This window comes from Haliotis asinina, chromosome 14 (genome assembly GCF_037392515.1).
Source record: "Haliotis asinina isolate JCU_RB_2024 chromosome 14, JCU_Hal_asi_v2, whole genome shotgun sequence".
NCBI classification, from domain to species: domain Eukaryota; kingdom Metazoa; phylum Mollusca; class Gastropoda; order Lepetellida; family Haliotidae; genus Haliotis; species Haliotis asinina.
Window position 1 is genome coordinate 21,092,116 of NC_090293.1, and position 17,101 is coordinate 21,109,216.

The 17,101-nt window shown below is 38.6% G+C and overlaps 1 protein-coding gene across 5 annotated transcripts in view; it reads right to left on the reverse strand.

The window, feature by feature from the left end:
- LOC137260634 (homeodomain-interacting protein kinase 2-like) overlaps nt 1–16,828 on the reverse strand; it is a 47,793-nt gene extending 30,965 nt beyond the window's left edge. For all 5 annotated transcript variants that reach the window (XM_067798235.1, XM_067798233.1, XM_067798234.1 and 2 more), the window contains exons 1-2: nt 16,513–16,828; nt 535–1,566 (exon numbers count right to left, since the gene is read on the reverse strand). In XM_067798235.1, the coding sequence (XP_067654336.1) occupies nt 535–1,550 (1,016 nt within the window). In that variant the 5' untranslated portion in view covers nt 1,551–1,566; nt 16,513–16,828. The remainder of the gene's footprint in view (nt 1–534; nt 1,567–16,512) is intronic.
- Nucleotides 16,829–17,101: the final 273 nt, after the last annotated feature.

Genomic DNA, 17,101 nt, shown 5'->3' on the forward strand with positions numbered 1-17,101 from the left:
GCTACTAATTCTAATTGAAATCACACATAGCTTTTATGTTCAACACAAGAAAAGGGGATTTGTTCTTAATTATAGCCATAAGGTTTCCTGGGCAGATAGCAAGGTACATATAAAAAACTTGGCTCTCCTTCAGTTGAGGAGTATAGTTTCCAGCTGTTTGCACGGACACATATTAAACCAGTCAGTATGAAACTCAAACAAAAAAACTTGAACAGGTACATTTGTTCAGACTGAAAGGCAGAAATTGATTTCCGATATCCATTTGACACAGAAGAAAAACAGCTGGTCTAGAGACAGTGTTGAAAACAAGTCAGAAAATGGAATCAGTTGTGTGAATTTGACAAACAATTACAATGGCAGCTGCTGAAAATTTGCCGGAGCTAAAAAATTATATGGTAGTTTTTAATCAAATTATAAAGGTGGAGAAGGCTCACATTTGCCCTGACTGTAGATCTAGTTCTAGTTCAATTTTATTACTGATGATAAAATCATGCATTTGCATGCATGTGATTATACACACAGTGTATCACTTACCTGTAATAGCGAGACTGGAGGTATGTTGAGCACACAGCCTTCGAGACATGGCTTGCTGAACCAAAGTCAATGACCTTGACCCTGTAAGGGAATCGCACAGGGTCCACCAACATGATATTCTCTGGCTTGAGGTCAGCATGGATCAAGCCAAGTAGTTTAAGCTTGAGTAATGCAGTCAGCACCTGGGATGTGATTGGACGGATATACTTTAATGGCAATGGCTGAAACTTGTTCTGTTTGAGGAAGTCATAGAGGTTCTGTTCCAGCATTTCAAACACCAGACATGTGTGGTTCTTGTGCTGGAAGCACTCATACGCTCGTACAAAATTAAACTCATCTGCACTTTCTTGACTTAGCCGCGACAAGATGCTAACTTCAATTTGACCCTGCCGTGCATAGGAGGGGTGGTTCTTCAAAATCTTGATTGCCACAATCTCATTGGTCCCTTTTTTCCAGCATTTGACAACCTGCCCAAAGGTCCCTCGGCCAAGAAACTCAAGGACCTCATAGGCGGTTGTCATAGAATAGAGGACCTCATGCTGAACAAGTTGATAGTCCCCCTCACTCCCCGAAGAACTTGTGTTCTTCGAGGTCGTGGTGGTTGCCGTGTTTGCTGCTGTCTTGGCCGTGGTCTTTGTCGAACTGTCATCCTCACTTGATACAGCGTGTACTTCGGTTAACTGCATGGGGACGTCTACTTCATCACTTTTACGTTTAACGCCACATCTTGGAAACGAGGGATCCACGACTCGGATGGTTGAGGTTCGGATATAGTTTTGTGGCATGCTACTACTACTACTACCTTGTGTAATGTTTGAGAGCTCCAGGCCATGTTGTGGTAGCACATACGCAGTAGAGTGGCGTGTGTTCGCTGTGCTCGGAATATTTCTTTGTCTCGGGGTGGACCCAGAGGAACCACTTACATGGTCGTCGTCCAACACAACCTCCAACTTTATCTTCTTACAATTGTTGAATGCACTCAGTGTTGTCTTGTAGTTTCCGAGGTCCTCTTGCATCAGTGCTTACAAAAATCTGAAATGGACCACAAAGTACACATAAGTAAAGAGCCATATACATTCAAAAATATGTGTTAGGCTGTATAACTGTCATCAGCAACTACACAACTGGGTTTTGTCAAGTAGAGCGGGTTCATCATTTCGAACATTTACATAATGAACTGATGCTGACCTCCCAAATTTACCACTTCGCTAAAACCTACATGGTGCTGATGCACGATGAAATATGAACAGGGTGAAATGGACACTTTCTATGGACTAGAAGTTAAAATAGAACGTAACACTTTACAAAACTGAGTTGTCAACATTCTTCCTGCTAATAAGTCTGGCTGGCATAAAATAGTAGTGTGGCTAGTTGGGTTGCAATTATCTTGATTATAATGACTCTTGCCTTGTGGAGGTTTGATACAATAAACTTCATAATGACATTTGTCATGTTTTAGAGTTCTGTCTTCCATAGTTCTTATTCATCTTTCCGTGTAACAATGATACGATGAAAACACTAGTGAGTGAGTGAGTGAGTTTAATTTTACGCCGCACTCAGCAATATTCCTGCTATATGGCAGCGGTCTGTAAATAATCGAGTCTGGACCAGACAATCCAGTGATCAACAACATGAGCCTCGATCTGCGCAATTGGGAACCGATGACATTGAAAACACTTGACTCAACATTACTATGTTGCTTCATATTGCAAGCATAGGTTACGGAGACCTATACAGAATCTAAAGGGAGAATATTTCTTCCCCAGAAAACAGACACTTGCATTAAAATTGGTGTTTTTCTCCATTTATGTAAAAAACCTATCATATCAAAGCTCACATATCACTTTACAGTAGTGTGAAAAGTTTCATGACTAGAACAGACAGAGTAATTTGTACTAGATCACTCACAAAAGACTATACTGTAAATACAAAGGTATCGTAGCATTTGAACACTTTTGGGGCATTTCTATGTCTTTTCACTGTTTGGGACAGGACACATTCAAGCATAATGTTTATGTCTTTGTAAAATAGTTTGTACCCTATTTGTACAAATACCTTAGGTTGACAAAGTAACCTACAATCTCCTCCAACGAGCATGTGCTATATACACATTTGCTTACATTACAGGTTACAATTGACGGAAAGGCACTCAAACACAGCCTTGTCAGATACACGATTTGCAAATGTCTGTGTTTACACTGTAAATATGTCAGTGATTTTATGAAGACTTTGAAAACAGCCTGTCTATCGTATTGGCACTGAACAATATTTAAATAGGACACAAAACTGCAGAAGAATCCACACATTTTCTGTAAGTTGTTTTTGCCTGTGTCTTGAACTATAATATCTAGCAATGGAGAAAGAAGGGCGTGAGAAGGTGGGGAGAAGAGAAGAGCCATGTTGGTATTTCTATGCATTCTTCTTGTCTTCAGTCAATTACTGTAGAGTGTGATAAGTGTCCGCCATTAACTACACTCTCTGCAGGCAGAGGTTCTTCCATATTCAACATATGATCTTTAAAGGGAGTAAGACTCTTAATAACATCTAGTGGAAGACAATGGATAGCGGTATACTCCACATGAGGAAATGGATAACCACCATACATGAAGCTTAAAATGGAACTTCATTCAGCGGATCATAAACGGGGAGCAAAGCTTTTGCCAAATCAAACCAACAAGCAAACACATGCAACTATAAACCAAACTAAACCAAATCCAAATTACAGACACTGGATACTGACAGGGCGAAGGGATGCAACTCTGCATGGCAAATTACACAACTTGATTATCTGTAGCCCCAGCACCAAAGGAATAACACTGTATAGTGTATTGCACAGGTGTTACACAACAGATATAAGGACATGTCTCAGATATTAGAAATTACATCATGGAAAATCATCAATCAAGTTATGAACGTCTTTCAAAACACACAGGATTAATTAGACATATACAAAGTTACTCCATGAAAGACTGAAAAAAAACCCTGTTTTAGTCCAACCCATTGGTTGCTAAGAATTCAACTGAAAAGCTGGGCTTGGATAAGCTGATCTGCCATAAGGAAAATACTTCATATTAACCTTGCACTACTACTTGACAAATATTCACTTCCTTCTCATGATGAAGGATATTAGCCCTTCAGGGTATCATATATTCCACGTTATCTTGCAGTAGCAAAGTGCAAGTTTCAAATGTCCCCGTCATGCTGATTGCATCAGTCATGGTCTTTAAACAAATTGAAAGAACCTGTTAAGCTTGTTTCATTAGATTGTGGGCACTCAAATACATACTAAGCTTTCAAATGACAAAACAGAGCTACAAGCTAGATACAGCTGTGGTGTTAAAAATCTGATAAGTTATTTAACATTCAGAATCCAAGAATGATATGCCAGTCTGAAGATAGATATCACCTCAGTAAGACCAAACACAATAATCCTTGTTAGTTGTACCAGTTTCTAGCAATGCCTCAAGAGGTGTGAGCTTACCTAAGTCACCCAAATAAATGCTACATCCACACAAGTTCACTCAACAACCTAACGGGCATTGAAGAAATCTTTAAAAAACCATTCCTTTCTAAATTACACTTTCCGGACAGAAACCCTGCCTCATTTTTAAACACAGACCAAATCACTAGATTCAAATCAGTTCCCAGGATGCTCGGTGCCAAGGCTGGGGATTGAACCGGTATTGAGGTATCTTATTGAGGTGGTGGCTATTTATACTCAATACTCGGTGCGGAGAGCTGCAGCGACAGCAACAACATATAAGTCATAGGGTAATTTGCTGCAGAGTGAGTCACGGCATCAGCCTAGCAACATCGGCATTGGCTCATTATCAGATGATGCTGAAAGACGTGAATGTGGCAAAAAAGACTTGCAAGTGAATTCAGTGAGCAAAATCACCCAGAAAACAATGTCAGGCACAGAATGAGAGAAGCACTTGAGCACATCAGCTACTTCCTTCATCAAACCTATTGTCCTTGTACTGAATTCCACACCATCCTCACTTACCTCAATAAACCACAGAAATCCAGTTGAATTTTTCTTTTCTTTCAAATTTAAAATCCTGCAGGATCAATATTCATTTGGAAATGTTGAATTGTGGAACATTAATGCTGCAGCACTTGGGCACAAACTGACGAAAGTTTTTCACCGAATAAATTAATCAACGAATCTAAACGTATCACTATCACATTAGCCCATCATGACAATATCACGCTGTTGGGGGAGTTCGAACGTGCAGCCCAGTATTCTCTGTCCATTCTTAACATGCATAAATATGATGCAATTACAGGGCATTTACACATTGACCACCATATTGTACAATTCACAGATATCAGTCAATAATCTTGACTCTGGGACTGAGTACTGAGTGTTTTAGGTTGATTTATACTTCCCATGACTTCCCCACTTCTCACTCGACATTTTTCTAATCAGGCCCAAGGTAAGAGGCTACTTACTGATTTCTAACATGTCATGATGAGGTCGGGGAAAAAGGCTTCCCTTACTGACAACAATCCAGTAAACCCCTGCTGACCAGGAAAGTACCACTTACAGTGAAAACATACAAATAAATACATTCTTAATTAAGTTTGCACTAGTCTTAGGCCTCTGTGTAGAATCCAATCAGTCTTCATGTAGACATACTGTCAACCAGAAGACTGTCCACATTTTAACATGCAAGTGCATACTTTCTTCCTGTGTCACTGTCACACAAGCCTGACACAGTCACATAAGCCTGATTATATTACCAATCAGACAAGATGCCACATCAACAGCCTGAGGTCAACAACTTCCTCGTAATACACCATAACAACAGCTTCATACTTGCATTGCACATCAACCATTTGACTCACAACGCGCCAGCCATAGCTCACTCTGGTTATATCTCGCAACACTGCTTTTGTCATGTCTGTTCAACTGTCTTTACTATCAAACCAAATGTTACCTTGTTTCTTAAAAAAATGATTTTATTATTTGTTTCATCTGCTTACTAATATTCCAGTCATAATATGTAGCCTGTTAATGATATCTAGACCAAACAATCCTGTGATCAACAAACCATTGTATGATGACACAACCAACCATGTAAGAAAGCCAGACCAGCCAAACTAGGGATATTTCAAATATGGATGTAAAGCTTAATTCTAAACACTGCAGGCACTTACCAACTAAACTAGGGATATTTCAAATCTGGACGTAAAGCTTAATTCTAAACACTGCAGGCACTTACCAACTAAACTAGGGATATTTCGAATCTGGACGTAAAGCTTAATTCTAAACACTGCAGGCACTCACCAACTAAACTAGGGATACTTAAAATATGGACTTAGCTAAATTCTAAACACTGCAGGCAGGATCTTAAGGGCTGGGAGTCGTTCTCTTTAATCGAGTGTTGATCTATGTCTGTATTGAATGAAAGTTTGACACTTCTTGAAATAAGAATAAGAATCATTGGGTCGCTTTAAGTTCAAAATTTTGGAATCGGGTGAGTCTGGTTTCAGCATCCCTAAAGTAATATTCTATCATGAATTAGTGTGGGAGAACCAGTGTGTGAAACTATGCATGGCCCCAAGGTCCTCCCCCCAACACAGACCCCGCAGCCTGTATTTAATTAATTTAATTAATTAATATTCATACCCTTCTATGCCTATACTCAACCCCTTTTCAGCTGTAGGCCTGAAATGAAGACTTGAGGAGGGGGAGGCTTCGTTATTAGAGAACTATGTTAAGCCTTCCATCTTTTTCTTTAGGGACCATGTGTAATATATGAAGGTCCTAAGGATTCTGCCATGTTCACGTTCTATCACTATCGGAGACAACGAGAAGGGGCACTTTGTACACCATACAGGGAGTGAACTAGGGTCCATGCCATTGTGAGAGAGTGAGTGAGTGAGTGAGAGTGATATTTCAATTAGTATTAGATGTGTGCAAATCCAAAGATAGTATTTGTAATGCGAATAGCAGAACTTTAGGCCTGTAATTATGAACCAATTCTCAATGCTTCAATTTTGTTATGAACTGGAACCGAATACAACTGAGGGAAAAGTGAACAGACTAAACATCTTGTGCTGTTAAGCTGGACCTCCAAATTTTGACCGTGTGAAATGCAAAGCCTTGTAGGATGTCAGCACAGTGTGTGGTCAGCTTTTAGACTATGGTGTGGACAGCTTTTAGACTAAGCATATATGCAAACAAGAAACTAATAGGGCACCTTCTATCCACCAACTGTTCTGAAATCAAAGCAATTTGAAATGGGGTAATAATTCCTTAGGGAACATAGACACATATAACAGACTGGTTTTAGAAAAGAAGTTGCCTCTTGTGGTTGGGTCTTCAGTACCGAATCTAGTGGCTCCTTCAACCTTAAACTTTCAACATTTGTAATAAGCCCTAACCTCAAAGGCTGTACACTGCTGGACCATCTTTAGGCCCAAATTATTTCCTTTTCTAGGTCATCTTCCAGATATTGCTTGGGAAGTAATTCTACATCATGATTTGGGACTTATGAATGTAAGGCACAAGCAGTCTGAGTATCAGCCAAAATGGAACAGATCCTCTGGACAATACTATTATCTGACAGCTAATGACGTCTCTCTCGAATCACCAGCTAAAGGCAAGGTCATTACCCTGACAAGACAAGAATTGACCATAGTGGAAGACAATTCTATTATCCTTCAGTTAATGGCCTCCATTGCACAAAACTGAAGGGGCACGCAGTTCACAGAACAACATTCATCAATATGTCACACTCTGCTGGGACAAGAAACCTAACAACTTCATAAAGTTACTTGTGAACAGCTGCTATAAAATGGAAAGTCACAATCTGTTATCTGAAAGCAGGATCCACAACAAAGATGCCAAAAGGAAATCCTCTATATTTACAAGTGCAAAGAGAGTCTAGCAGGAAGACCCATTGCAGGTCAAAATCCACATCATCGAAAAACCGCCTGGTCTTATGGGTTATAGCACAAACAACTAGTCAAGAAGGTTTAGCTGTTTTCTCCAAAAATATCTAAATACACCTCTTGTCTGAAACGAGAGTTGGATACCACCAACCTTGTCTACAATTCTGTCTGTGACTTTGGCAAACAGTGCCAAAATCTTGAGCTTGCCATAATTTGCAAGACAGTTAAATGTAATTGTATCTTCATGTTATTTAACTTCGGTTCTTATTCAAGTGCCCTGGTCAGGCAGACAAACATTTAAAAAAAATAAAAAATAAAAACATAAAAAAAACGGAACCCCCCATCAAATTGCGATTTCCGTTCTCTAAGCTTCTATGCCTCTATTTTGTTAAATATGGTGATAATCTTTCAACACTGCCTTCGTTCAACAATATCTAACTAGGAACTGAAACCTCTTATTCCTTATCAGCATTGTTATCAGTGTTACACATGCCAAAAAATTACATAAACATGTAACATGAAATTTCAATTGTAATTTCACTATGGGAACTTTTCGTAATATTTGCTGCAGACTTCGGACAGAATTTTTGCATCTGTGGAAACCCAGTCAAATTCCTAAACCTGGATCATTCTTAGCCAAGCTTACAAAAACAATCTTCAAAATATCCTTGAGGGCTGCAGAGGGACAGATTACTATTTGTATCTTTTCATTCTACAAAACTATATATTTCATCTGATAAATTTTGGTCTATGCATAAAGACTGTAGTCTTTATGATATTTTACTCCTTACTTTCTTGAAAGAGTAGAACGGTAACCAGACAAAGATAACTGACATTATTTCCAATGAAAGACATCTGAATTATAAGTAATGAGACACTTTAGTTTCAGGCTGTGGGTCAATTTGGCAAAATAATTATAAAAAGACGAAACTAGAATGAAAATAGTATCAATTGATAGTATGCCCTTAGTCAAATGAGAGGCAAACAAAGCTAACATGAGCAACCTCAGGCTGTGGAAGGCCTCTAGCTGGGTGCTATCTAAAACTCTCAGTAGGAGGCCTGTACACACAATCAATCCACCTCTTGCACTGTCCACTCAAGACTAAACTCACATGACTTGTAAATCCTCTTTGTCAACTAAATCAGCTCATTGGTCAAGTTTTGTAGAATCCATAGAACTATAGGCCTTATGGGTCTACTTTGTTCTCCATGATGGACACCATGCTTCCTTACATTAACATTCGCTTTAAGATAAACTTTGGTCGAGGCTGAGTACCATCCTGTTCCACCATCTCCTCTACACTGCCTACAAAGACCACTTTGTATTCAATATAAATTTAATGTAATGGACATATAATGTAATTTGAAGGGATTTGTCTAAATTGACAACTCACAGCTGAGGGAAATTGGGGAGTTTTGTCTATTTTACTTCAAAGTTGTTATTTCTTAAGTTTCTAATGCTTAACTGCATTTTATGCTAATATGTTTTGTTTGTTTGATGTTAAACAATGCATATAGCAATAATCCAGCTATATGGATGCAGTCTGTACATAATTGAGTGCAGACCAGACAACACAGTGATTAACATCAAGAGCATCATGCTATACATTTGAGATACAGTGTGTAAACCAAGCCGGTGAGCCTGACCTCTCAATGCCATTAGTTGCCTCTTTGACAACCATTGGTTGCTGAAGACCAATTTTAATCCAGACCTTCATAGGTCTATCTGTGTTAGATTTGGGTGAAATTTTCAGTGGGCCCAAATTGATGAAAATAATGTTTCTGGACCCCCCCTCCAATGTTAAATAGATGGGCAGATGTAAAATGGGGGTTCCTTACTGAATTTGATGAGTCAAAACACTCCAAAACCCTCACTTGAGCCAAAACTGGTCTATGCAAGCATGTTATTATATGCTTTCCAATATAGTGGTTTTAGACATAACATTTGTCTAAGATTAGGGGTAAAAACTGGGCTTGCACAGGTCCAGATAAATCCCTGATTTATTTAGCAGTTTTGACTCATATGAGGCCAAAGGGTAAATTTGACGGACTACATTGCGTCTTCTCAAATTTCAATCAAAATCAATAAACAGGCAGTCACAACAAGGTTAGAAATTTCTTTTATGTTACACAGCTGTCACATAGCAATGGTGGAAATTCTCAATATAATGTCAGTAAGTCTTTCCATACTAATCCCGTGTGGTGCACTTTATTTTTTATTTGCTTTGGTTATTTATTTAAGAGAGAAAATGTGAAAATGGTTTAAGTACTATATGTACCAGAAATCGAACAATAGATACAGAAGTTCTTGAGAGGAGGGATGGAAATAATTCTTGAACTGCTAATGTACCCTGGTACAGTGGCACTTGTAAAATCACTTGCCCTGATAATTTTTGCACTATACTAGCCGATTTTCTTGTTGATTATTTAAATAAACAACATAATTAACAATGGAAAGTCCACTGGACACCAGTGCAGTGTGATATACATATTAGCTTGCCTGACAGAGAAAAACCTGATAGACTGGGACATCAGGTTATTTCCACCTGTGTGAGAGGCACACAGAAGTTGGTATTTAAGCATAAGACAAAACATTATGGACGTCAACTTCTACATTGTATACACAGCGTTTCTGGGCTATTCCTTGCCTGTCAGGTCAGTTACCTGACAAAGGGGCAAGGAATAGCTCAGAAATGCTGTGTATGTAAATACAGAAGAAGTTGACATCCATAACATTTTGTCTTACACAAACAGGTATATAACAATTCCTCAACTGAAAGAATTCTACGACCCCTTGTGAGATAAGATTGTAAAGTCTCTTATCTGAGATGTATTGTATTTTTCTGATTATGTAAACAGTGGCATGTAGGTGGTACCAAGTCATGAACTAGTCTTCAGGGGATGTCTTATCCCCTCTGGTGCACTTGAACTTATACCACCTTTCTGTTTCATTGCCACTAAGTACATTTAGTTCAGTTAAGAAAAATGATAACGCTGTTCAATGTTTTGCTGTTCAATGTTTTACGATATCTCACCCTAGGCTTATCTGTAGATCAATGGTATACTAGGCATGTCACTGTTTATGTAATGCTATGACATTGTATATATTGTGTATATCTAGGGAGCTATACAAAGTATATCAGGGCATGATACTGAAGACAGTCCAGAAACCAAAAACAGACATGGGAGGAACAAGTGCCTTTAAGACTTCCACAATTGGCTGGGTAGAATAACTTCCTTGAGGAAAGAGCTTCAAGTATGGAACATGGTAGTGATTCTGCCACATTTTCCAATCCACTCTCAACAAGATTTGATCATTTTAAACATTTCCAAGGAGGTCCCTGAGCTGATGTTTATTCACACTAGGCCTACAGTATGGCCCACAAATTCCACCATTTCTCCCTCAGCATGCGTCTGAAAGCCCTGCTCTATGTCAGGCTGGCATACAAGCAGCTTCTCCTCTTTAATAAACAACCTCAGAAAAAATCATTTGCTTCACACCAAACTTTGCAGCGAAAATAGGTGATAGCAACCAACTACTATATCTGAGCAATTAGTTACCCCCAAGATTAACATTCACCATTATACAAGCAGGAAGAAGCTTGTTTTCCTTATGATCTTTCTAGATACTGACAAAATTCAGGACACAATATAGGAACGGAATCAGGATCAGGATAATAACTCAGAAGTTAACTCATTTCAGAATCATAATTGAGACATGGGTCAATGTAACCATTACATAATTACACCATTGTTGCCCGCGTTCAGAACAACAGATAACTTTTTAGGTCTGTGAGTTATATATTCGCTTGTGTTCAACTTGATATTAAGCATCCTTTTTATCCTTTGAGTAACCAAATAAATTGTACCCACCTCACTAAACACTCAACTGAGTATAAATATACTTAATAGGAATTAGTTTTCACACAAATATTTACATAATTACAGCAGCCTTACCTGTACCTCTGTACAAACTAACCCTTGCTCGATATAATTAAGAAGGTGTCCGGATCTTAAAGAGGTTGGGGAAATTTAATGATGTGAACATATTAATACTGAGGAACACAAACGTTTGTGTTATATGCATAAACCTTCTTCAGGTGAATTCACCAACATCTCCTAATCACAATGATCATAATTTGTAAAATACCATCTTCTGCCTGATGCACATGAGGTTTTTGACTACTTACGGTTTATTTGGGTTACTATTTATTTCCATCCATGATAGGAATGTTTCCAGAACACCATTAATACCGTTCACATGAATCATATCAGTACAATGTACTATGAGGTATTATGTCTAAGTGAGTGGTTGCTTGCTCTTGCAAGCTTCATTATGATACTACACATGCGTATCTAGACGGTAATACGATAGTTTGATGAACGAATACAACCCTTATCACTGCTTATACTTGTTTCACTTGATACTGTAGAGGTGTACAAAAAAAAAGAACGTTGTGGTTCCTATTACTTGACCGACATTTGAATGCTGGTGCTGACAATATTTTGACTTAAAGTGGTATGAAAGAAAATCAGCGTCCAGATACCATTGTTGCTGCCTTTTCCCAGCACCAATGGACATCGGTTATTCTGACTCAGAAAGTTTACATGATGACTGCAAGCTTGACTGAATCAACAATTACACATTTATAAATGTGTTAATAGTTCATTCTTTACTTGTTAAAAGAATGTAAACACAAATCCTAACTCCCTACCCTAAATTTCAAAGAAGTGCAATCAGAAACACAATGTTTTCTCTTATTTGGTCAGATATGAATGAAGACACAATGTCCAAAACTGTGAATTTTGTTTACATAGAGGCAAACTATAGATGGCACTGTTAGTGTGAGGAATGGCATCTGTGTAATTCAAATCATCCAGCCTTCACCTCTCCCATAGATCCAAACTCAGACAGACATGACTCAATCCTTCAATCATGGACCACTCATGTTTGCTGGCACCTTATCCTAATGTGTTTTATGACAACTCCAATAATGCCAAAGATGATACTTAAAAATTTTAAAAACACTCCTATGGAGGGTTTGGAGCTGATGTTTCATTCATTCAAAGATGTAAACTGGTATGACATCCGATCATCCACTGACAATAACATCAAATCAATTGAGACCTAAACCCCGCTAACCCTGCTCCAACCTTGTTAAGCAAACATACAATCATTTTTCCATTGTTTATCAGGTCTACATGTTCAAAGTACAATTAACTTTCACTGAATTAACAGCGAAGGACATTTAACCCAATGTGTTAAATTGTTTGAGTGAAAGTAACCCACAGAAAGTAATACATAAATGGCAATGCTGCCCTGTATTGTGATATGAGGCTAATATCCATTAAAAACCCCTCCATCTCAATATACACGACACATTCCATTTAATTTTTTAAAGTTTTATTTTGTGTAAAATTGTGAATGATAACAGAAACTGTTCTAGACCAGGCAGAGATTTCTCAAAACAAACTTAAGTCTGAGAATTTACTGAAGTTACAGATTACAAAACTTTGAAAAAAACTCATATCATGCATTTCCCAGAATGAACTGAAATTGATATTAAAGTCAAACTTAGTAGACAATTTCAGTTTGGTGGACAGATTACTTGACATGTTTAGGCTTTCATATGCAGTGGTTACAAATTATCTAAACTGTTTGAAACTTGAGTAAACCTTAGAGTTTGAGAATTTGGAGCCACTTCATGTAGATTCTAAACATTTCCCAGATACTTAGGAACAGCATTACACTTGCTGTGTCTTTTAGCTATTAAGTATCTTCAATATCTCACCTCAGTTTCATGAAATTTAGTAACAAATGATCCTTGGTTGTATTTCTAAGTGAAAGATTTGTGACTGGAAACAAACTGTACGACATCCATCTTTAAATACTGGAATGTCACATCACAACCTCACTTGATTCTTACATCTCAAACATTTTGTACGTTAACAACATAACTAATTAAATTCCTTAAAATACTTTGGCATTTTGGCCGATAACTACCATTAATAAATTTAATGGTGAACATTTCATTTCCGTGTTTGTTTGAAGCATGTGTCTCATTTTATTCATTCTTCCTGCATATTGGTTTTCTGATGCTGTTTAACTGCAGAAAAAAAGACCTTATTATGTAAATGCCTTCACCACAAAGGGGTTTCACTGTACTAAGCATTGTGAACAAGCATTGTGACTCTTTTAGCAATACTTCAACAGTACAATAACAGGAAACACCGGAAATGGGCTTCACATGTTTTACCCATATGAAAACTGAACCCAGCCATTCCATGTGACAACTGCTTGAACCTTTTGGCTATCCCATCATCCTTCAAAAACAGGGAGCTGCGTCCAAACCAGAGGCACTTGTTAATATTGTTAAATCAGTGACAAGAACAAGGGTTCATGTAGCAACATTAGAACAAAAACGCATTGCACCTGAAGAAATATTTTGCAAATTGAGGCCTACACACTGTGGACAATAACTGGATGCATTTCCTCTGTTCTCACTATCACCAGCAAACAGGGCGGCTGAAGGAAGAGACTGTTCAGTTTGAAATTCTTATCTGCTGAAGCAGGGAGGGGAAGCAGACCTCCTGTATGCCCTGCACAAGTCTACACTTCCTGTCAGAAACTCCACTACATACAGCAAGCTGTGTGCTGCTATTACCAAGATGACAAGTAGGCCCTACCAATAGAGGCGAATTTGTATGTTTGGGAGTCCAGGAAAGACACCTCTGATGATTTCTAACAAATAGTTTAGCTGCTCTAGATTTACAGTCTCAGTCAGGAGGCAATGTCTATCCATTCAGGGAGAGTGGATCAGCAAGGGCGTGAAAGGGGGTGGATGTGTAATTGCGAGTGAAAGTAAGTGGATAGGTGATAGCGAATGAAAGTAGGTGGATGGGCCATATGGAGTAAAAGCGGGTGGATGGGTGAGACAGAGCAAAATAGGTGGACAGCGAATACAAGTGAAAGTGAGTGAATGGGTGAAAGAGAAAGTTGATGGATGAGTCATTACGAGTTAAAGTAGCTGGATCAGTGATTGCAAGTGTAAGTGAAATTGGCTTGATGGGTGATTCCGAGTGAAAGTGTCTGGATGGGTGATTCCGAGTGAAAGTGGGTGGATGGGTGATTGAAGGTGGAGGTGGGTGGATGAGCAAGTGAGGGAAAGTGGGTGGATGAGTGACTGTGAGTGAAAGTGGGTGGATGAGTGACTGTGAGTGAAAATTGGGGGGGGGGGGGGGGGAAAGGGGAGAAGGAGGAGAGTGAGTGAGTGAAGGGGTAGGTGGATGCAAAACTGAGAGGGTTAGCTTTAGCACTGCATATCAGTATCCAGATGGAGTGTGTTGACATTGATCAGTTTGGTGAAATTCATCAAGTGTTTTAACTAGGGATAAAAATCTAAAAGTAACAAAATGGGACAATGTTTCCCAGCAAACCACAACGCCCATGTGGCATCTGTGCACAAGAAAACGTTAGGAAATGAAGCACTTCACCAGATACAATGTATTGGCTATCGACCAGTTATCACTGCATACCAGTTATCGCCAACACCTGGCGAAAGCGCTTGTGAACATTTCATTTTAATTCTCTACGCCTATTGCTTCAGTGATGTGCAAATGAGTGAAATACTACGAAAGTACATATCAAGCTGTCTACTCAAGCGCTACAGCCAGGTGTTGGCGATAACTGGTCGATAGTCAGTAGTGGTGGGCCAATTGTTTAATTCTTACAAACTCATTTCACTCACTGAAAGTCATGACTGAATATTTCTTGAAAACTACAGGAAGTTATGTCCATGATATATTAGTCATCACTTTAAAGTAGCAAGTTTCATCATGCTGCATACATATCTGCAATAATAACCTGGATAGGAATATGTGAAAAATGACCAACTTTTTTTGATGATTGGTTGTTGATAATGAAGCAGTCATCAACTGCGAGATTTTAACCAAGTTCCAACACTACTAGTCAGTGCTGGATCACTCTAAAAGGGGCAACTACTTTCATCAGGTTCTTTCCTCAACAACAAGACTTTAAAAACGCCTACACCTGCAAGGGTGCTGTAAAAGCAATCAACACAGTTTCTATAGTTACCTACGCCTTAAATGTTCAGTAATTACTGCTTATCATACAACCCTCTTAACACTGAATACACTTCAGATTATGACATAATCTAAATCTGTCCACACAAATGATAATGAAAGCAAATGACACAGTAAAATAAGGGGTGAACAGTTTTTGGAGAGAAGAGTTCTGGGTAGTTTTACAGAGATATTGAACTATCCTTTCATAACATTAACTTTCATGTCTCAAATAGCTTACCTTTTTTTACCAATTATTTTAACAAAGAAGAATACATCTGAACTTAAAACCAACCTACCTCTATCAGTTTCTGCATGTTTTTCAAAATATCCACATGAAGGCTCCCATTATAATATATTATTGAATTCAAATAAGTCACATGATCAATGCTCTTGATACAAGGTTTTAAAAATTTTATGCTGTTATTATTACACAGATCTAGCTAAAGTCCTAATTCTCTCTCAAATTTATCTGAGGAGTAAATGGGACCAATTGTTACCAAATCAAGTGTATATTGCACAATACCTCATCTGACATATGCTGCAGTATTAACTTTGAAAAAAAAACACACCCATGTACAAAATAGGCTCTGGCCTTGGCATTGATGAAACATTCTCTGTAATGATACGGCTTACGAACATGATCAGCTGTTTAGGGATCTGTTTACATCACAACAAATCATCGACTAGCATGAATCACAGGATGACTATCGATCTCCTTACAATAAACATCGTCACTAAATTGACACATTTTCACATTTTTAAGCCTTAAATACACGTACATGGGGAGTAGGGAAGAGGAAACGGTTAGATACACAGTCTGCCAACAGGGAGAGAAGGCTAAATCCATGTCCTTGGAACACGAGGCGATTTGCCGTGTTGATGGCGAATGAAAACACCATACGCGGATACACCATCTACATCGTATCAAATTTGATTCAAAGAGCATGACGATCGAGAAATACCTTCTCAAAACGAAAATGATATTCTTACCTTTCTGACTGAAATGTCCTACAGTGTGTAGGCAGGCGAGTGGACTAGTATCGGGACCGACAAGGTCTGGTTATAACAAAGGTGTTCCCGCAGTGACCATGACCCGCCTGGCTGTCGGAAACCACAAGCTTGTTCGCCACAATGTTCTTCTTTGGTCTTGGATCGTGTAGTTCCGTGTAAAATAGAAATCCCCCAATGTTGTAGTAGAGTCGTTTTCTAATATACTGTTTTGAAACCCCCGAAATTTAGGCTCTTATCGAGCCTTTTCTATAAGCGCAACATGTCGGGCTGGCTTTCAATGGGGGATTGGCTCAGTGAAGGGGTACATGCTGAAGTCCAATTCCGAGCAGATGGTTCGTAAATACTACCGCCAATGAATATTAATAACAAACCTATACATTTCTTCTATTTAAAAGTATAAATGGAATCAGGTAAACGTTTAATAATGATATGAAAGCATTGTGAACAAACAGAGTTTAATACAAAAACTCAGATCCTACTCTCCTTACGGGTCTCTAAACGTCACGTGACGTCATGGAAACTAGCGTAAAGGCGGCGAGGAAATAACAGCCAATAACACACTGGCGAT